The following is a 22,394-nucleotide window of genomic DNA, read 5'->3' as shown; positions in this document are numbered from 1 at the left end:
AAAATTATTACTATAGCACTGTATTAAATTTATTTTTCTTGTCTTAAGCACATACGGCAGAAACCCCCTCAAGCCCTGGATTCTTACAGAACAAATATTTGTGCAAAAGAACAACTTTACATTTTGTCGCTCATATAGATGGTCATAGAAGAACTGCCAGCATGCAATTGTATCCAAGTTTTTGAAATTATTGTAATTATTATAATTTGAGCATTAATAATATAAATATCATAATTTGAAATACACATTTCAGACTGTTTGAAATGTGTTTAGTTTTGAGGAGTTTGTATTTTTTGAAGAAGTAAATTCTCCCCATAATTAAAAAAGTTTCTGTTTGATCATAGTTACAGAGAAAAATATATGGTGTAAATTCAAAAATCCAACAGAAAGTTGCAAGGTTCTTCTTTAAACCTTTATTATAAGATGTGGATTTGACCCAGCCTTTTGTTCTAACAGATTAAACTACCTAGGAAAAAGCAGTTGCATTTACTGGAATAAGCACATATTTGGCAGCAAACGGCTGAAAACTGAATTGATTCCCTCAACAGAACATGAACTGTAGAACCAGCATCTGGCTGACAAGTGCATTGGAACCTTTCCACTGATTTTACCATTAAATTCAGAATTGTAGTTTGTTTAAGTTCTGGAATGTAGTTCAGTACTGAACTAATTGTAGAATTGCAGCACATGCGCATTCCAGCTGGCTTGTGTGCTTTCTGACATCTGAGCCTTGAGATAAGAATGGCTGCTAAGTCTGAATTTCCCCCAGAGTGATAAAAGGAGTTTTGAAGTAAATTATGGGTTGAATGGCAGTGAGTCACATAGATAGGAATCTGCCTCTCTATAAATTTTTTCCTTCCTTCTTAAGCATATTTTTAAAAAGGTGATTTACAACTCCAGAAGGATGATTTAAAAAAAAAGGTAAGGAAATAGTTCAAACAAATGTGAAAAGCCAGTAGTCCATTGATTTCAATGCAATGTGGTGTTGGAGGTTTCTGGAATCCCAGAATCATTTAGGTTGCGAGGACCTTTAAGATGAGTGCAACCATTAACCTGACACTGCCAACTCCACCCGTAAACTGTGTCTCAGTTCTACATCTACATGGCTTTTAAATACCTCCAGGTGTGGTGACTCCACCACTCCCCTGGGCAGCTTCTTCCAAAGCTTGACTGTCCTTTCAGTGAAGAATCTTTTCCTATTATCCAACATAAATATCTTCTGGTGCAACTTGAGGCCATCTTCTGTGGTCTCTCTTGACTCTTGACTAGCTTCACTGCCCTTCTCTGGACATGCTCCAGCACATCCTTCTCTTTCATCATCCTGAGGCAACAGATCCCCTCCTCCATGTCATTGGTAAAGACATTAATCAGGACTGGCCCCAGTAGTGAGCTCTGGGGAGCACCACTGGTGGCTGTGTGCCAAATCGGTGTGAACTCCATTCACCACCACCATTGGCTCTTTCCTGGCAGTGCCATTTAGTCACACTGTGGAAACTTTTGTGTAAATAGTTAAAGTTTTGTGCTGGAAGTACAGTCAGTTGGATGCTTGACTAATATTTGGAACGTGCTTTTCCACAAAAAAAGCATCTTCTAACTGTCATCCTTCAAATCAGTGTCCAAAAACCCACTATTTTTAGGAGTGAAGAAAAGAGGAGAAAATATATGCAGATATATTTGTGAGCTAAATTTACTTAGTGAAGCAAATCGAAATCCCACTCAATAGGCTCTTCTCGTTTCTTTTTTTCAAAGCTTTTTTCACTTCAGTTGTTCCCAAACTGTGGTTCATGCAGAAATATTAAAAAGGAAATGTCGGTTTGTTTTCAGTTAAAAGTTTGTTCATAAGTGATATGGTAATCTGAGAGAAAACACTCTGGTTATGTTTCAAGAAGATTTAAGACTGTTTCTGTAAGGCAGAATACAGAGTATACCCCCCAACTGTGCATCTCACTGGTGTGTGTTGGAAGCACGGAGCAGTGAAGAGAGGGCAAAGCTCAGGATGTGACGGAACCCGGGCGGAGTCCTGTGGTTTGTGCTGCCACAGCCATGGGGAGGAACGGGAAGTGAGGGTAGAAACCATGAGGCTGTGTTCCACTTGTTGCCCAGAAATGTTTTGTACAAACCAAGTACACCTCCTACCAGCAAATATTCCATAAAATGCAGAGAGTGGAAGGTTTGACCACAGTCCCACCATCAGTGCTTTGCACAATAGTGGTTAATAAGGTATAAAATGTACCTCAATTTTGTACCTCAGTGGGGGATGAGAATTTGACACAAAATTTTAAGGGACAGATTGACAGGTTTGTCTTTCTCACCCTCCACAAAAATGATGCCTTTTGGTTAGTCTTGGGTTGTCAGTTATGCTGAGTGTTGACACAGGAAATTAAACTTGTGCAATATATTCTGCAGCAGCTGCTTTTGTCACCAGCAATCCCAAAGAAGCTACATTCAATAAACCATGGATTTGTGAACCCAGCTGGCTCTTCTGAATGTGATCAGACCTGCAGACTATTTGTGCATCTGGTGTAGGGCTTAGGGTGATGTTTTTGTAACTATGTGAATTGGTTAGTGTGTCAAATATTGTCCTTCTGCAAAATTGAGTTTTGTTGGAAATTCTGCAATTCCTTTATTCTGTCTAGGTGCTTCTGTTTCTACCTCTGTCTTTGAGATCTGGTTTACCGTCTTACCTATACAGACCCTTAAACAGACAAACACACACAATGGCTTGTTAAAGGGAATTCTAATATATCTCTGAGGTTAAGAGGAAAAAGTACAGTAAAAATCTGTGTTATGTAAAAATAAAATGGAGAAGAAAAGAAACATGGCAATGTTTTATTGCTACCCTTAAAATTATTTTTTTTTCTGACAAATCAGATTTCAGATTGAGCTGATGAACAAATTGCCTTATATTAGGCAACCACACTCTAACAATATACTGTGATTCAAGACAAGTAGATTTAACTGATCTGACTGCATGTGCTCAGATTTAGTCATGCATGTCTTCTGACCTCTGTTTCTGTCATCTTGTACAGTTCTCATTGTGCTTCCTTATTTTCCCCTTAACACAACTCATTTTAATATAGCTCATAACTTCTTTTGCGTATGATCTCTAACATCCTGTTCTGAGGGTGAGGAGGCATTTTTGCCCAGAGCCAAACATGTGCCCGAGCTGCTGCTGCCTAGTGTAGTCACAAGGTGTAGAAACTGCTCAGTGTTTGGCCGCCACAAAAAAGCGCCCCAGAGCAATTTGCTTCCGGGCATGAAGGAATTCTCTAAGACTATTTTGTTCTCACATAAGTCATGTGAAACACTGAAGTCCTGTCACATTCTGGAGTGATTATAATTTGCCCCGACTTAAAATATTTTTGATTTCTGAGGCAGCATTGCTCTGTGCAAAAGATAGCTTAACAATTTTGTGTTTCAGTGGCTCTGAACGTGCCATTTTCTCTCTCTTCCTTCTTGCTGGAATCTGCAGTTTGTTGCAGATTTCAAACCTGTCAACACCCAAATGTGTGACGCCAGATCTAAATACATGTGAAAAAACTAAGCTGAGGGACATGATAATATGTAGCAGGGGAAGAAGATAGAAGTTCTGCAGAATACATTTTGTGCAGTACAGAAAACTTTTCTGTAAACTCCATTTTGAAGTTACATAAGTGTTATCAGCCTGCATAGGACAGGAGTTTTGGACTTCATGACTTTCCCTTGCACTTGAAGGTTAGAGGAAACTGACAGGGCGTTTTACGAGCTGTTTGAACCACAAACCTGAACGTATTAAAAGCAGGAGTGACTCCCGAGCTGAGGCGGAGGAAGTTGGCGTTCTGAACGCCCTGCGGTCGGGAGCGGTGTCAGCGCTCGGCGCGGCGGGTCCGGCGGCAGGGCCGGGCGGGAAGTGCGGCTGTGCGCACGGCCGGGCCGGGCCGGGCCGGGCTCTCCGAGTGCCGGCGCTCCCTGGGCAACCCCGCAGCCATGGCTCCGTGCCCCGCCGCCCCAGCCCCGCTCCTCGCCTCCCTCGCCCTGCTGCTCCACGCGGCCCTGGCCGCGCACCATGTGCCGATGCTGCTCTGGTCAACGCGGAGGTAAGAGATCGAATACAAGTGTATCCCTGCTTGTGCTCCTGCTCTGTGTGTGGCTGCACAGAATAGTGTGCCGCCGAATATGGTAAATCAGCTCCGGGCAGTAAATTCACCAGTAAGTAAATTTGCACCTCGGCCATCAAACAAGTCAACAGGTGATTTTACCCGTTTTTATTTATAATTTTAGTGTTCTAAGCTGAGCAAGAAGTAAATAAATTCTGTGAACTAATCTGAAGTAGATGTGCTTTATTCACCTTAAGGCATCTTTGAACTCCACTGTTAGAGATGTTAAGGCTTAAATCCACAACATAAGGCAGTGGCACAAAAAGGGGCTGTGTAGTTTTTTAAAACTCTGTTGTAGTTTTTTAAGCCTTAGATTTCCTAACTTCTGAACCCTGACTTTTCGCTTTAATGTTCATTTATATACAGGTTCTTAAGTACATTACTGCATGTATATGCATCAGATGTTAGAAACAACTGCAGTCTTGACAGATCCAGAGACACATGAAGTTCAGGGGTTTGCATATACTTATAAAATAGGACTGTGAAGCTGTTTTGAAAGAACCAGGAATAGACCTCTTTCTTTCCAACCAGGAATTTTGTTCATGATCACTTTAAGGATTTGTACTATTACTTGGGATTTCCAGAAATATGGCAGGTTAGGCAATGCAGTAGTTTCAGGCGGATAGTGAATATGTAAAGTTGTCAGAAAAATTCATTACCACTTATTAACCACCTTTGCCATATGTTTACTCATCTTTTATGGATTTCCAAAACCTGAAACTCTGCCTATGGAAATCTGCATGTTTTGAAAAAGTTTGATTTTATAGCTTTCACTTTTTTTTTCTCCCCCTAAAAGAAAAAAAAAAAGTTTCAACATCAAGGCAATTTTATATTCAAAATACTTAGGGATTCACCACTATATAAGACAAGATTCATATGAGTGTATTACCCCTGTGTAATACCCCTGTATTTAAAAGCCAAGTAAATGTTGGAAAGCACTGTTCTTAGGTTAAAAGTGATTCTAAGCATCTAAGAAAAGTTCAGTGCTTCCTTTGTCCTACTTCCTGGTTTATATAAAAAACATACCTGCTGTATATATAAACAAGGTCTTATCACTTAATCCCATGTGGTCATAAAAGCAAACTTTCCATCAAGATGCAATTAGCACCTTGTTCTACTGCAGATTTTTCTGGTTTATACAAATCAGAGCAGAAAATCAGGATACTGGACTGGGTAAACAGTTTCATGTCTTCAGGAATACAACATTTTGTGCAAGAAGTGTTCCTCCTCTTGTGGGGCCAAAATTAGTTCTGGTGAAGGTCTATGAAGCAACTGAAAAGAAGTTCTTTGTTATTTTATAAAACAAAGTAACACTAACAGCAACTTCCTGTTGCTAACCCCTAAGTCTGTGCTTTACATTTGGTACTTCCCAGTGATGTGAGGTTTGCAATGTGTCATCCACAGGCCTACGAAATCTGGAAATTACTCTTAAGAGTCTTAGGAAAGTTAACTAGAGAACTGCAGTAATTATGGATATCTGTGGATATCTATTCACTCTGTAGGAACATGTCCCACCAGTATTAAAGTTCAGCGATTCATTAATCAACAGAAGTTGTGATTCGCTAATCTGTTCCATCACGCTTTCCCAGGTTATCTGTTAGGATTTCATATTGAATAATTGAAGGATACTACATTTTTTTCTAATTTAGAACTAGCCAGTGTTTGCCAAGCCATGTCTCAGGACAGCTGAATTAGAGAATGTGACAGTCTCTTTTATGCATTATTGCTATACTGTATTCATTCTATTAAAGATTACGTTAGATGCCAGACAGAGATGAAACCCACAGCTGACAAACACATGCAGTGCACAAAGAAACGGGAAGTGTGATACCAGTTCTCACAGAGACATTAGTAAATCAAATACCTCTTTCCTCTAGAAAGTAAAATGCTGATCCTTACTTGGAGAAAAGTGTTTTTTTAAAAAGCAACACTATCGCAATTCAAATGTGGACTAACTCAGTACATCACACTGTCCTGTTGGATGTTCTTCAAATAACTTTGGTGTAGAAAATTTGACCTTTATTTTAAATCAGCCTTTAAACTAATATTCCCTGATTGGGTTTTTGAAGCAGGGAAGGTTGAAAGGCTCTTCTTGCATATGATACACAGAAAAAATGGATTTATCCATTTTGAACTAATATTCAGAAGAATTTCTTTCCTTCCACAGATAAAGATAAGGAGTTTCAGCAAATAAATTCATTAAAACTAGCTTTTGTAATTGCCCCCTCATGTGTTTGTTTTAGGAATGATTTTTGCCTACAGTCTTTTAAAATATATTACTTCCTTTTTTATGCTACGCTTATATAGGTAAGATAATCCTTTTCTGACACACCCAGGCCATAAATGACTTTGAGAATGTCTTAATGCAAATTAGTACATTTGCACTGTTTCCTAAACTACGGGGATTTTACTGATAAATCTACTGAAAGAAGGTGTAACACAGAAAGGAAAATTTTTTTAGCTATAATTTTATTGGATGCCTATGGAGACACTGTGTGCCAGCATGAAAGCTATTTTACTTCTCCTGAGCAGGGGAGAACATGATTTCTTACATGGTAATCACAAGGTGGCTGATAGAGACAACTGACAAGAATAACTGGTAGGAAAGATTTCTGAAACCAGCTACAAAGCAAAACTGTAATTATGAGTTAGAGTGCTAGAAGCCTTGTTGTCTACCCGTCTGCCCTTCTGGTGGGTCCAGATACAGGAAATCTTGAAATCTTTACTTCCATCAACCCAATTGCTCAAATTCCAGAAAGAATACTGTTCAGGAAAGAGCACACTGTTGTCATGTCAGAGCAGTGAGGTATAAGAAAGAAGCAAAATACCAAGCTAAGCTTGCTTTCCTCACTTTCTTTGGGGCACTGTTTGACTGATGGAGGAAAGAGAGAGCAGTTGAGTTTTAAGTTTACTCAATCTTAAAGCTTCCTTAGGGTTCCTTAAAGCTGTGTGCTCCTGCATATATCCATTAGCAGAGATGCTTGTCATTTGGAGCCCTGCTGGTGCCATGGCAGGGAGCCCACTTGGCTCGTGGGTGGCTGTAGGAGGCTGTGTGTCTCTGGGCACAAGAGTTTGTGTGAGCAGTCAGTCAGAGCAATCAATGTGTGTGTTGGCCTGCCGCCAGTTCCACCATTCACCCATCACTGAGGTGAGCAGTTCAGTGGGATGAGCTGCTTGGCTTCATTCAGGGAAGCTCATCCTGGCTGTATCCAGGAGCCCCTGGCACTCACAGATCTCCCTTTCACCCTGCAGCTCCCAGTAAAGCACCCAGCAAAATGTCCTGACCAGGCAAGGAAGCTGGTGTTGGCTGGGGCACAAGTCTTGTGAGGAGTGGCTGAGGAAACTGGGGGTGTTCAGTCTGGAGAAAAGGGGCTGAGGGGAGACCTTATCACTCTCTACAACTCTCCAAAAGGAGGCTGTAGCCAGGTGGGGGTTTGGTCTCTTCTCCCAACTAGCAAGAGATTGGATAAAAGGAAACAGCCTCAAGCTGCACCAGGGGAAGTTTGGGTCAGACATTAGGAAAAATTTCTTCACTGCAAGTGTGGTCAGGCATTGGAACAGGGAAGTGGTTGAGTCAGCTGGAAAAGTTCTAAAAACAGGTGGATGTGGATGTTGCACTTAGGCACATGGTTTAGTGGTGGGCATGGCAGTGCTGGATTGACAGTTGGACTTGATTTTAGAGGTCCTTTCCAGCCTTAGTGTTCCTGTGCTTCTATTTCCTGTCTGAACCAGGCTGAGAATGTTGTTGCACCAAGCAGACAGCAACAGCTTCCTCAGTGAAGGATGTAGCCTTCCCCAATGCCATGCATGGTGCTCAGCAAACTGTTAAAAAGCAGCAAAATAGATGCATGGATAATATTGTGAATACAAGTATTAGGCAAATGCTGCATTTTAATAGAATTATTAATCAACGGATGTGGATTTTTTTTGATGAAGTTACTAAAGTTGACTGCTTGAAAGTTAAAAAGTGTCACAAAAGATGTTTTCAAGGTTAGATAGATAACAAGAACTGCTTCAAGGAACAGGGAACTTCTTAGAAGCAAGTATGTTTTAAAAGAGGATCATTAAACTTCTGAGGTTTTGAGTTCACAGCAAAAGCCTTTATCATTGTGCTGCTGCAGATAATTTCGTTTTGTTTGATGTGCTTTTGTTACATTTTAGTCTTAATTGCAAGTCCCCAAAGCTCTCAAAAGCTTCATTTTTCTAAGATTAGGTATGAAATAGATTTATTTAGTTTTTTTTTTAAATAAACATACCAAGGTATTCTGTGTCATTTTCTTTCACACAAGCCATTTTTTATCATCTTTTAATTTGTTCTATCTGCTTTTTCTTTAATATCATTAGTATTTTGATGTGGTAATGCAAGGCACAAAGTCAGTATCCAAGTCAGTTCCTGAAGAGTCGTTCAGAATCTTTGGGACTTTCTGTGTTTTCAAATATATTCATTTAAAAGATTATACTTCAGTTTTTTAAATTGTGAGGTATGTCTTCTCTGAAAAGTTGAGGCATGCCTGTTGCAATTTCTCAGTTGTTTATGTTTATAAATATAAGTTAATGTGGATTTCCAAGCACAAATTAACAAAGCGAAGATGCTGAGTAAAGCTAAAAAAAATCAGATAATTTCAACCAATAAAAAACATCTCCTTCATCTCAGCAAGATTTATTTCTAAAGCTTGTAAAGTTTCTACTAGAATTTAATTTTCACATCTCCAGCACCTTGTCTTGAAGGAGCCTTCCACATACAGAGTTTGCTCTCATGCTTTCGCAAGCCCCAGAGTCCGCAGTGAGATGGGGATCACCTGCTGCTGCTGCAGGACTGTGCTGGTTTGACATCTGCCATGGGTGCAATTTGACACTTTTGATTCACTTTCAGCAATCTTCTTTGGAATTACAGGGAGGACTTGGAGTGCAGTTCAGATTTTCTTATCCAAAAAACCACATTGAACCCCACATATGAGTTCATTAACTCTGTTCTGCCTCCATTTTAAAGGATTCCAAAGGTTGTTCTTATTCATAAAAGTTTGCTGTGCAATGGTCACTTGCAAATTGCTTTGGGTTAGAAAATTTAACTTTTATCTCAACTTGATCAAATTGCAATCAATAATAAATGATGTTAGAGCACACAACAATTGCCTATATTCGACTCATTGTAATTAGAACCAGTTAGAGTATCATCAATTGCTAAAACCTGTTTTCTCGGGTTGCAACTAATGTGTGCCTGGGCAAAGATGGAAGATTATGCATTAAGTTCAATTTGTTTATCCAAAGACAATTTTCCTTAGTCAAAAAACCTGGGATAGAAATGTTCATAAAAAGTTTCATCCCTACAGACCCATGTCACGTACTGTTAAAATCCCAATGAGGTGTTGAAAGAATAATGCCACCTCTTGTTTTGCCTGTTTCCTGTAGCAGCAGAACTAAATAGATGAGTTATTTCTCTGTCCAGTCCTCATAGTGACAGGTTGGCAAAGGAGTTACAGGGCTGGGTGCTTTGAGTCATTCCATTCAGAAGAGCTACTGCTGCTGGCTTTTCTGAGCGGCTTCTGTGGAATGGTTCCTTCATCATGAAAACCTCAGGAGAGAACCTGTGTACAATGGCACTGTAAGACACTTCTACTAACAAAAGTTCTATTGAAAAGAACTAGTTTAAGACAACTTGTGATCTAGTCTGAGTTCTACTCCTCCTGACCTCCATCTGTCAGCACAGAAAAGTGTTTTGGGAGTTAGGATGCCATCTGGGAATTCTTTCCGAATGTTTTCAATGTATTCTTCTTCATTGCACTTAGTAAGTAACTTTTTATGGAAAGATGCAACTCTGCTGTTGTATACAAACAAGAAAATAGAGAGAGACATTACACCTATTCATTCTTACTGTAATACAGTCAACTTTATGCAGGCATAAACAAGCAAAATCTTATTCTCTTGAGTAGAATGAAAGTAAACTGAACTGCAAAGTTGATCTTAAACATGATGATTTCATTACATGCTGCTGCATATTTAAAGAAAGGTATCATCATTGGCAGAAAATTCTACAGAAAAAGGAATTATTGCTTTGTAGATCACAGTGGAATCCAGGCACTGCAGTGCATGAAGGAAAAGTTGTCACAGAACAGGAGCTGACATCACTCTTGCAACCTCTTCTTACCCAGAACTCCAGAAATCTCGTCTTGTTCCTGCAAGATAGGGTATGTAAACCACTTTTTTTTCTCACCAATCCTGAGCACAAGTCTATACCTAAATGAGATGCCATGGCTCCTTCTCACCAGCCTACTCTCTTTGTTTTTCAGCTTAGCATAGATGACTTCACATACTTCAGTGAATCCTATGGCAACAAGAATCCGTTTCAAAATGTTCAGGCAAGTATTTATCTCATTTATTTCTTTATGTGAGTATTTAAAAAGAAAAAGAAAGATGTAAGAAAGATGCATAGAGAAAATAACTTGGAAAAGGTCACTGAGTTGCAGAAGTTTTCCTGTTTAAATTATTGAGATTATTCTAGTTTAAGCAGATGTGTTAACTGAAATAAACTGAATTTGCAGATACATGCTTTGTAGCTACTATATTTTTAAAGACTGAGTTTTCACAATTCATCCTAACTGACAAAATTGCTCTGAAATATGCTGCAATATTCTATTGTAAAAACCAATATTAAGTTCCAGACCAACACTGCAAAATTCTGTTTTGAAGCCATAAGAAGAAAATAACTTATAGGAACCAATAATTTTTTTTCTTATTTTCATAATTTAATAGCTATTTTCTTTTTACAGAAATTGAAGCTCATTCTGGGAGTTAACTCTTTTATATTTGTATTAATATATCATTAGATGCTATATTGGCTTAATCTTCATGGAAAAAATAATGCTAGCTTATATAACTTTAAATAAACTTTAGGCACAGAATTTCAGATGGAATCATTCTGAGTCAGTCAACAGCTTCAAGTTTTGTCCTCACTGAGAAGTTTTATAGATTTTGTGCAGAGCATCTATGGTTGTACTTACATGACAGTTTATTGAAATGTAATTAGACAAAATGTTCACTTGTGGAAGTCATAAAGACATTCCTGGAGGCAGTGCAGGATGAACAGAGCTATTAGTAATGTAAATGGTATCAGAGCTCACAAGGAAATGTAAATTCCCAAGCACCACACAGCAAGCACTATATGTAATTAAATACATAAATATTCACATAATACCTATCTCTACATCTTAGAACCTCACGTCTTCCTTGTACAAGTGGAACTGGAGATATTAATCTCTTTGTCATATAACAGCATTTTAACGCTGCTGCTGGAAGAGAAACAATTATTCAGAGTATCTGCATGAGTTTTCTGAGGAATGAATGGGAGTGATAATCATCTGTACTGGGAGGATCAGTGGCTGTGCCCGCAGGCAGCTGTGCTGGTTCTTCTCTGCTATGTCTTACCTTCTCAGGGTTTAACATCTCTGGAAGACTGTGTCCAGACCAAATTTTTGTTGCTGCCTGACTACAAAATGGGTTACATTTTAGCTCTTTGACGTGCATTGCAATGCATGACATTGCAAGTTCCTAATAATGTGGTGGTCTTACTGAAGTAGGCCCTCCACGTTTAAGAGGTGTCCGGTTTTCGGCTGTTTGAAGGGCCTGGAAGGGCCCGGAGTGGCCTTGGGGCAGCCCGCATATCAAAGGACGAGAAGAGGCTTCAGTTCTTCTTTCGGTCTTTATGTTTATTAATTGTTTATCTAAAAGATTTTCTTTCGGCCCGACAGAGGTCTGCTCAGCAGCCAGCCATGAGCACACTCTGTCTTGCCCTCCGGACAGTCACCTATCTTTATACCCATAGTTACGTGTACAATATTTATCATTTTTCCCCAATCCTTTTTATTCTTATTGTCCGGTGCACTTTCAGTAATGACCAATCCCAAAGTGCCACCATCACCACAGAAGATGGAGGAGAAGAAGAAGAAGAAGAAGGACAGGACACGCCCCAATTCCTCCATCTTACTTCTCTAAACCCCCCTGTACAGCAATCTTAAACCCTGTGTCTCACCCTCTAATTAACTAATCCCTTCACCATTCACCCCGGTGAAGTCCTCCTATCCTCATACAGGTGTCGTCTCCTGTGTAGGATCAAAGTCCAGCCACCAGACACTTCTGGCAACATTCCAGGACTCCCGAGCCCCCCAAGGGTGGTCTCGGTGACTCGGCACCTCAGTCCTGAGGTGCTGAGATCCCACAAAGAGGCATATCAAAGTACCTAAAACATTCTTCTTCACCTTGTAATCAGGACTCCCTCAGCCCTGTAGATAGAGATTAAAGGCTTTAAAGTCTAGAGATAAGGCCAGAGACTGATGGGTTTAGAAATCAGGTGGTATGCAAGGAGATTGGGACCTAGTGAGGCTGGGAAGGAGGTCCTCAGCTAAACAAAAGGTCGTGTTTAAATCCTTGTCTGTATCTGGCAGGTCAAACACTTATACCCAAGTATTTAACAATCTGAATAAATGTCAGCAACTGTTTTTCTTCTGCCTTTGCCTCTGTTCCCTCTCTGTCTTGGAGCTGAGGAATTTTTTCTGTACTATGGCTTCTTTAAAACTGGGAAGTTTATTTTTACAAATTGCTCACCTTAACTCCAGCACTTCCTACATTCGTTCTCTTGGATTTGGCAATCTTAATGCTTTTCCAGTGTAGTTTGATGGAGGTGAGGTGAGTGAGTTTATAATTTTCTTTTCTTTCACGTGAGTGGAAGCAAATGAGATGTATAAACTGCATACTTTCCTTTTCACCTGGATGCCCACAGAGAGAGTTTTGTCAATATCTCTTGCATAGGGTTTAGTTCTCAGGGCCAGGAAAGGAACTTTATAGTCATCCATATTGGGCATAACAGAATCTACAAAAATTTGCTGGGTTGCTATCATATTACTTGAACTCCACTTGAGATACTTTGGGTAAGAAATCAATTCTTTATCATGCTGTGAAAATTGCAATAATACTCACACAACACAGGACAAAATGAAGGTCGGGTCTGAATTTTCTCACTGGGGAAATTAGAATCCTTGATGTTGCATAATCAGAAGTTTTTTAGCTACACAGTCTATATTATACAAGTGATCAGTGAAGCTGTAATAAATGTTCCATTGCTCTCAAGCATCCTCCTTTATGAACCTCAGAAATGCAAACTTATTCATAAACCTAAGCTGGAGATTTCATTTAGAATGTATAAGAGCATGTAACAGCATGTGTTCTACAAGAAGAAAGTGTTATTTGAAAAAGAGTTATAGACTTGTAAACCCCAGAAACATTTGTAGATATTTGATTTCTTCGGCTGCATTAGCAGCTGTTCTGAGATTTTGGTATCAATGGGTTTACATGCAATAGAAGAATCTTATTCCAGTTCATACAAATGGAATCTTATAGGTAGATAATTTATCTTGAACTTTCAAACAACTTCTAAATTAAATAATAAAATACAGAGATTAGCATTTGGGGAACTTTTTTTTCAAGAAGTCACCTACCTTACAGACTATTTTTCTTTAATATTAGCTTTGGCTTTCCCTAGACAATGCTCAGCTCCTTAGAACTGCAGTGTATATTAACACACTCCAATTAGTGGCCAGCTGTGCATCTACATAATTATGACTGTGTAAGTCATTGCCACTTGTAGTGTGATAACTCCATCCTATCCTCACTCAGTGATCATGGACTGAGCACTACTATTTATTCATGTGTGACACACAGGTTCTAACAAAATTTTGACTGTCTTTATTTTCTTTCTTCTAGTTTTATTATATTATTTATTTTTTGACAAGGGAACCTGCACAGAACCACATAATAATCAAGATAAAAGTTCATCATAGATTTATTCAGTGACATGATGATGTTTTGTTCTCTAGCCTTTTCTAAAATACTATTAATATTTGAATTTTTTTCCATCCTGATCTCTATCAGCCTCTGAATTACCATTTTCAAAGTGCTGCTGTAACTCTCAAGATTTCATTACTGAAGGGTAACTTAGTTCTGAGTTTAATACTTATTATTGTGTATGTAAAATTAGGTTTGTTTTTCTGTCACCCTGTACTGTGCTAAAATCAATTTACATTGAATCTTATCAGTTACTCAGTTGACCAAAAGGCTGTGCCAGAAGCTGCTTCTGTAGTTCATCAGTCAGTCACTGCCTTTACTAACCTGGAAAACTCATCATAATGAGCAAGTTTCATTAGCTCAATATTTATCTTTTTATCTGATAGTTTAGGAACATATGGAACAGAAAAGACTCTAGTGCAGTAACAGATATTATTTTTATGCCCCTTGCTTGCTAAATCTTATCTATTCTTTAGCTACCTTCTTGTAGAGACTGCCTCTCTCTCCAAAGCAGCTCAGTTTCTTAGTTGCCCTTGCTTCAAGACTGCCAAATGCGTTGTGTGGGTCCAAGCAGACTGTACCATCTAGAGCTTCCTGGAGTACATGCCCATTAACTCCTTCAGATATCCTCAGCAGAACTGTTAGGCAAAACTTTTTTGGGAAGGCCACATCAATCTTTCCCCCGGTACAGTCCTTTGTTATTGTTATAGTCTGTATTTTATTCTTTGGAATGCTCCCTCCCATACTTGGACTTCAGGTTTTCTTCTTGACAGTTCCTTGGATCTGTCTGTAATCCTCAGAAAAAAAAAAATCGGTGTCATGTTTCCCACTACACAGTACAGCATTGGGGTTTTCAACAATACTTCCTGTAGCTGCAACACACTTTATCACATAAAGTACATCAGATCAATGTTCATTAAAATTATAACTTACAGGTTTATGCATACATTTGAAGGGCATGGCTACAGTGTAAAAGTTTGTGGGATAGATAATAATTGGAAAGTTAAAATTAAACCTTCCCCTTCTCCTTCTTTCCCCCTTCCTCTCTCTCCTTGTCCCTCTCCTGTTCCTAGCTACTATGTGGTTTTCTTCAGCAGAATGCAAAATCAGTTGTTTCTCAATATCCTCTTCATTCACCACTCCCTTTTGGAGTTTTCATATTTTGAAGAAGCATGGCAGCTGAAATCCTAAAATGTGCAAAGCAACATATGGGTATTGTAAGGAAAAGTGCACGATTGCCAAATGGCAAGAAGGACAAAGAGGCATGGGATCAGATTGCCTACCTGAGGCTGCTGAGCTGATATCCAGCTGTGTCTCCCCTTCAGATGAAAAGCAGCTGAATACCAGTGGCTGGAAGCTGAGACAGATGGCAGTGCAGCGCTGGTTAGGAGTAGAGCACAATTAAGATGTTACTCAGTAATGATACATTTTATATCTTATTCTACATTAAATGAGCAATATGTTTAATGTCCTTGGATGAAATGGCTGTTGCCATTCTGGCTCCTGCTATAGGACAGGGGATTAAAATATTGAAAATAAAAAAACCCCATTAAATTTCTCAGAATTTGAGGTCTAAATGCAAATCTGTAAACAAATCAAAATGAAATGTTCCATCATTTTTCTCCAGGAGATGCTAAGAGCTCTACTCAAAGACCAAACACTCAAACACTCACAGACAGACTCAAACACTACACAAGATCAGTGCTTTCTGCTCTATTTTAATTTCTGCAGTTACTTTGCTCTTAGTCTGGTAAATCAGACAGTTCCACATAATCCTTATGAGCATCTATAGAAATATGAAAGTACCTATAGCCTTTGCCTAGGAAGGAAGATGTGAGCAATTAGAAAGCATTAGAGAGCAGATCAGAAAAGCAGTCAAAGAACAGACAAAAAGGAGCAAATGAATAGTAGGAGAAAAGTGTTAGGAACACCACAACACTTGCATGGGAGGGAAAGAGAGAGTCTGTAACAGCTTGAAGATCTCAGTGTTGGATTAAGTGAAAGACTTAATCTGGACTTAAATGTAGAAAACATAAAAGCAAAGTTAACAAGCTGTAAACTAGGACTCAATGAAAATATATCTTCCAGTATTCATATTTGTATTGGGTTTCTGTGGCAAGACTTTGGTAGTGGGTGGGCTGCAGGGGTGGCTTATTTGAGAAGCTGCCAGAAGCTTCCCCCATGTCCAAAAGTGTCAATGCTCCAAGAGAGACCCACCACTGGTCAGGGCCAAGCCCATCAGAGACAGTGGCAGCATATTTAAAAAGGTGAAGTTACTGCACAGAAGCAGTTGAGTTTTGAGAAGAGAGTGAGAATTTATGAGAAACCAGCCCCAAGGTCAGCACAGGACGGGTGGGAGGAAGCAGCAGAGCAGGCAGAGATTCGCCTGCAGGCCGTGGTGCAGCCCATGGTGTGACAGCTGTGCCTCTGTAGCCCAGAGAGGTACACGGGGGAGCAGAGATCCACCTGCAACCCAGTGCCAGGAGAGCTGGGGGCCTGAAGGAAGCAGTGACCCTGTGGGAAGGCTCCTGGCAGGACCTGTGGAGAGAGGAGCCCGGGCTGGAGCGGTCTGTTCCTGATGGACTGCACCCCATGGGAGGGACCCCGTGGAACAGTTCATGATGGACTGCAGCCTGTGGGAAGGACTCTCCTTGGAGAAGTCCCTTGAGGACTGATTCCCATGGGAGGGACCACATGTGGGAGCAAGAGAAGAGTATGAGGAGTCCTCCCCCCAAGCAGGAAGAGGCGTAGAGACAATGTGTGATGAACTGACCACAGACCCCTTTCTCTGTCCCCTTCTCCACTGCAGGGCAGGAGGTAGAGAGTCATGGGTAATGTTGTGCCTGGAAGAAGAGAGGGGTGGGTAGCAGGTGTTTTTTGTTTTATTTCTATTATCATACTCTGACTTGATTGTTAATAAGTTTAATTAATTTTCCCAAATCAAGACTGTTTTTCCAGTGTAATTGGTTAGTGAATTCCCCCTGGCCCCTGAGCCTTTTATTTTCTCTCCTTCATATAGTTGAAGAGGGAAATGATAGAGCAGCTTTGGTTGGTACCTGCATCAGGCCAGGGTCAACCCACCATGATATTAAATATGGGCTACATTCATTTTGATAATTTTCAAATCTTTGCCTTGCATTTTGTTTCCCCAAATATTTTGGGTTAATTTTATTATCAAGAAAAATCTAGGAAATATGGTTTTTGACTATGAAGTTTCCAAATTTAAAGAATGAGAATGTTTTTCAATTAACTTTATTCAAGTATCTGTATCAGGAACTCAGCTATCAGATTTGTAAATAAAGTGGATGATACCCTGATGCTTTATCTGAACCAATTCAGCCTGAGCTTTGTAATTTGTACTTTGAGTAAAAAAGTGGAAAGTATGACAGGAATTTTGTTTGTGTGTGTCTGGAGGCTCTGTAGATCCTGAAATCTGCAGCTTTTTAAAATTAATAATTAGAAATTAGACATTTTTCTGTACCATGTGCTGTACCACCTGGATGTACACAAATGCAGGATGTTTTTTATGCTAAGTATGACTTAACTGAATGGAGCTGCTGGAACTGGAGGTGTCTGACACTGATCTTGCTCACATCCAAGGGCATTTAGTTAGAGTCATCTGAGCTTTGCTTCTGGCAGTGCTCATACCAATCACACTCTTAGCTTGAGAACTTCTACTTCATCTAGCTCACCTCTTCCATACATGTGGAAAAGACAAAAAATTTGGTGTTACTGAGTGCTTTAGGCTTGCTGCAAGAAAGCTCAGGAGCAGCCTGCAAACCACCATCAGAATTCACATGCTTTTTACTGTGTATGTCCCTCACCTTGAATGTTAAATTAAGGATACATTATAAAAAAGGTTGTGTTAATTATTAAGTAACTGAATATTAAGCAGGTAAATAAATGTCTTGTAAATTTTTTACAGGAAATTCTTCAGTCTTCTCCTTCATCTTTAGTTTTGCCAGCTGTTGACTGCAAGGCTACCAAGCATCTCCTGAATATTCTTCAAGAATCAGGAGATTGGAAGTTAACAAATGTAACTAATCTCAATGTCTCTCAGCTGGAAGTGAATGCATCTAACCCAAACTTACTGGTGGTTCAGCTACCACCACTTGCCAGGTAGGGGCTTATCACAAACAGAGCTGACCCACATGTGTGCATGACTTTTGGAGCTTTTGAATATGTCAGGTATTCAGAAAACTAAAAAAACAGAATGCAAGCTTGTAGGGCTATCAAAATTGTTTCTCTTACAAGGATAAATTCAGTGTTTCTGAAAGTCGCCTGATGAGCTTACCAGGTGTAATAGATGAATTATGTTGAGAAAGGCAGTCAGGCATTCCTATTTTGTCTGCCTCATTATATGAGAACAAAGGGGCAGCTAATAAAACTAAATGGCAACACACTTTTCAGCAGAAAGGCTCAATTATTTTACTCGACACATGATTTACCTGCAGAATTAATTGCTAGAGGCATTCCGGGGGTCAAAAATACTGGCAGGATAAATAAGCAAGCAAATAAACATACAGACAAACCTGAAGCTAATAAACAGCCTCCTTTTTCCATTGCTATGGAAGGAAGGGAAGGGTTATAATTCTTCATGTTTCCAGCTCCATGAGGGCTGTGATCTAACAGAGAAAGGGAGAGACTGTTCCTTCAGGTGAATGTATGTTTAGAAAATATAAGGCATGATTGCTGAGCTCATTCTGCTTACTTTTCTTCCCCCAAATGTTACTTGGGCATTTGTACATGTTGGTGTGAAGTGCAGATATCAACTTCTCCTAAACAAAGGCAATTCTAGCTGTCACATCACTACACAGAAAGAGGCATGATAACAATTTTAAAGAGCTCCTGAACAAATGTTAAACAAGGGACCAACGCCAAATGAAAAAAAGCTTCTCAGAGGCTGACCAAAATACTGTCGGTAGTATGGCTTCCCTGCTGCCTAGGAAATCTGAGGGGTTTAAGAATCAGCTGAAGTTGTGGTCCTACATTTTTAATGGTTTTGCAGAAAAAAAGGGTCATTAGGAGGAGATGAAAGAAAAACAGAGGGACTGACAGTAATCCTTTTATCAGTCAGTATCTTCATACATTTCTGATTCTCATCATTCTTGCCTAGGAAAGATTTTTAATTATTTCTCTTCCCTCTTTTTCTCTAGTGATTTAAAAGAGATTTCCACCCTGGAAGCAATTGCTGAAAATGGTAAGTAATAGTACCTAGACATAACTAACATTTCATCATTTATGGTTTCATCTGAGCAGGTAGTATTCTCTAGTTCCCAGGCTTTGCTTTGCTACTACCATTTAAAGGCTTTTATCCCCCTTCCCTTCTTCTGGCTGCCTTAGTTTTAATCAGACTCTAAGTGTCTGTGACATGAAATGTGAGCTTGATAAATTCACATGTGCTTCAGGCATGGGCCTTAGCTCACTCTCTGAGCAAAGCCTGCAAGTCTGTGCAGCTTGAGCTGCCTCCTTCAACCTCACCTTGCACACTGGCAGCTGGAGGTGCCAGGCTCATCTGGCAATTCCAAGGCCTTGGTCTCAGCAAAGGGTGTCAACATGAAAAGAAAATGCTTTTCTAATCTTTATAAAACAGTACTGATGGCCTTCTTTGCCTTTGATATCAGTCTTTTATTGGTTTTGCAGTGTATGAAACGTAACTTGTTAAACTTGAATGTCTCAATATAATACTATAAAAAAAGTTTCTTGCCTAGCATCTGGTTGAAAAAGAGGTGCTGTACATGAAAATGGACCTTAGAGGCATCTCATTGCAGAGCTTTCATTTACTACTCTAAATTAGAAATCAAATTATAAAGCATGCAAATCACTGAAGTGGTAGTTCTGGAGGTTTACAGTGTAGTGGGCTGATAATTAAACAGTGTTCTTAGTGGCTATGACTATTTCTGCTCAGAACTGGGATTGTAAAATCAGCAGCAGATTTGAAAATCAGGGGAAAATACCTTAGTTGTGTATGCTTTTCTGTTTGTTTTTGTTCTAGTCCAAAATGAGTGGGTTTTATACTAAAACAAGCAGTTGGGTTTTCATCTCTGAATTGCAGAGGAGGTATTTTGCTCTATTTTCTTGTCCCCAGAGCATACTGGGTAGCTGAGCCTTGGCTTAATGTTGGTCTTGGCTAAATAGTGGCTTTGTCTTTATGGGACATTTCTTTCATCAGCTGCATGGATTCAAGAATAAGCTTCCCAAGCCCTAGAATCATAGTATCATAGAATATGCTGAGTTGGAAGGGACCAGCTGGGATCACTGAGTCCACCCTAGCCCTGCACAGGACACCCCAAGGATCACATCACATGCCTGACGATGCTCTCCAAATGCTTCTTGAGCTCTGTCAGCTTTGGCCCTCTGCCACTTCTCTGGGGTGCTCTATTGCATTGCTCTGGGTAGAAAACCTTTTCCTGATATCCAGCCTAAACCTCCACTGACTCAGTTTCATGCCCTTTCCTTGAGTCCTGTCATTGGTCACGAGTGGTGAGATCAGCAGTGCCTGCCCGTGCTCTGCCCCTCATGAGGAACTTGTAACAGCAATGAGGTTTTGCAATGAGGTTTCCCCTCAGTCTCCTCTTCTCCAGGCTGAACAGACCAAGTGACCTCAGCCACTCCTCATAAGGCTCCCTTCCTCCTTTTGACCCTTCACCATCCTCACTGCCCTCCTTTGAACACTCTCATAGCTCTATATCCTTCTTATATTGTGGCACCCAGACCTGCCTCCAGCCCTGGAGGTGAGGCTGCCCCAGCTCAGAGCAGAGCAGGACAATCCCCTGCCTTGCCCGGCTGGGGATGCTGTGCCTGAGGCACCCCAGGACAGGGCTGGCCCTCCTGGCTGCCAGGGCACACTGTAGACTCAAGCAGCTGCTGTCCCAGGCCACTTTGTTTTGGGAAAGCAAAGTTAAGAGGTGATCTGTGGGGGGATGGAAGAAAAGGCTCTGCCAGCTTTTTGGTTAGTATCAACTAGATTTTAATCAGGAAGAAGGTGTGTGGATCAGGGAACATGTGCCACTTTGCTGGCCAAGTACAGAATCTGCACTATTGCTCCCAAGTAGGCACCTCATTTGGTGCTCTAAAACATGGTGCACAGTCTGAGCTCTTTTCTTTGGAGAATTTGAAAATACTTCATAAGAAAGGTATATTCTGATCACAGGCAAGCAAGAGAGCTGTATCAACTCTGTTGTCATAAGGATGTTCAGAGAAGCTTCTCTGGATGAAGGAGTTGCCTCTAGAATCTTCCTGAAGGCAGGAGTTATGGATGCTACTGGTAACTATAGTTACACGTATCTCCCTTCTGAAGAGAAATGCAAATAACATGTTATTTCAGAAAGCTATTGGTTGCTTTAATGAAAGAAAACCCAAAGCCAATCTCTGTGTTTTTATTCATATTACTTTTTTTTGTTCTGCAAATTTTTGCTAAGGCTGAAGAGAATTTCCTATGAATCCAGATTACAAAATCAAGGTTATATAATGCCTTGGATCTCCATAACCAGTGTAATTATGGCAGTAGTTTTAGGCAGTTGCTTTTCTGAGTAAGTACATTTCTCATAGTAGATTCTCTTAGCAATAATTTTGAGAAGGAAAATTCACATAGCTATGATTCTTGACTGATATGAGGAAATCAGTTCAGCTGAAACCCTACAGAAAAAAGCAATACTTAAATTCTTACAAAACCCAAATATTTTACTCAGCCAGGACACCATAATTACAGTAAATAGAAGCGGTTAAGGAGGATAATAATCTAAACTCCTAATTTCAGCAAATGCAAATAAAACACAATTCCTCTAAAGTATAACCTCAAAATCTGAGAAGTTTGTATATCCAGGTTACAAAATCTCCATCCACCAGACTGGTGCATGAAGGAGAAGTGGGAAGGCATTGAGCAGTAAATGTGAGTCTGCTTGCTTGCTTCTCAAGCAGTCCCAATAACAACACTAATAATGGCTCATGAGTCACAACTATTGTGCTCCTTATAAGCAGATGTTAATGTTTCTGCACAAATATTGAAAACATTAATCAGTTGAAAGCATTTATTGCAACTGCCTGTGGTTTCAGAACTAGAAGAGGGTCTTTTGTAGAGGCATATTTGGACCTTTTTGAAAGGCCCTCCCTTATTTGCTTCTTCTTCCTTTTTCAGAAATACTCCACCATATTTCTCCTTTGGCCCCAGTGTAATTGGGGAAATTTTTCTGTGTCCTGTTGGGGGTGCAGAAGTAGGCTTTAAATCCACAGAAGGGAAAAGAATTATTGCTACCAGTATTGTACATATCACACCCCGCACCAAACACCATGTTTTGAGTGCTGTTTCTCAGTGGTAGTTATGTGTATTCTGTAATTCAAAGAACAATACTGCTTACATTTTGTTATTTATTTATTTATTAACTGATCACTTGACTAATAGTACATGCATCCTGCATGTACTCT

General features: G+C 39.9%; 1 protein-coding gene across 1 annotated transcript in view; it reads left to right on the top strand.

Moving 5' to 3' along the window:
• The first annotated feature begins 1 nt into the window (after position 1).
• ATP6AP1 (ATPase H+ transporting accessory protein 1) overlaps positions 2–22,394 on the top strand; it is a 55,036-nt gene continuing 32,643 nt past the window's right edge. The window contains exons 1-5 of the mRNA XM_005482012.3: positions 2–4,076; positions 10,195–10,321; positions 10,424–10,492; positions 17,896–18,089; positions 19,127–19,170. Of these exons, the coding sequence (XP_005482069.2) occupies positions 3,967–4,076; positions 10,195–10,321; positions 10,424–10,492; positions 17,896–18,089; positions 19,127–19,170 (544 nt within the window). The 5' untranslated portion in view covers positions 2–3,966. The remainder of the gene's footprint in view (positions 4,077–10,194; positions 10,322–10,423; positions 10,493–17,895; positions 18,090–19,126; positions 19,171–22,394) is intronic.

Source organism: Zonotrichia albicollis, chromosome 4, assembly GCF_047830755.1.
Source record: "Zonotrichia albicollis isolate bZonAlb1 chromosome 4, bZonAlb1.hap1, whole genome shotgun sequence".
NCBI classification, from domain to species: Eukaryota; Metazoa; Chordata; class Aves; order Passeriformes; family Passerellidae; genus Zonotrichia; species Zonotrichia albicollis.
This window is presented reverse-complemented; position numbering and strand designations above follow the sequence as displayed.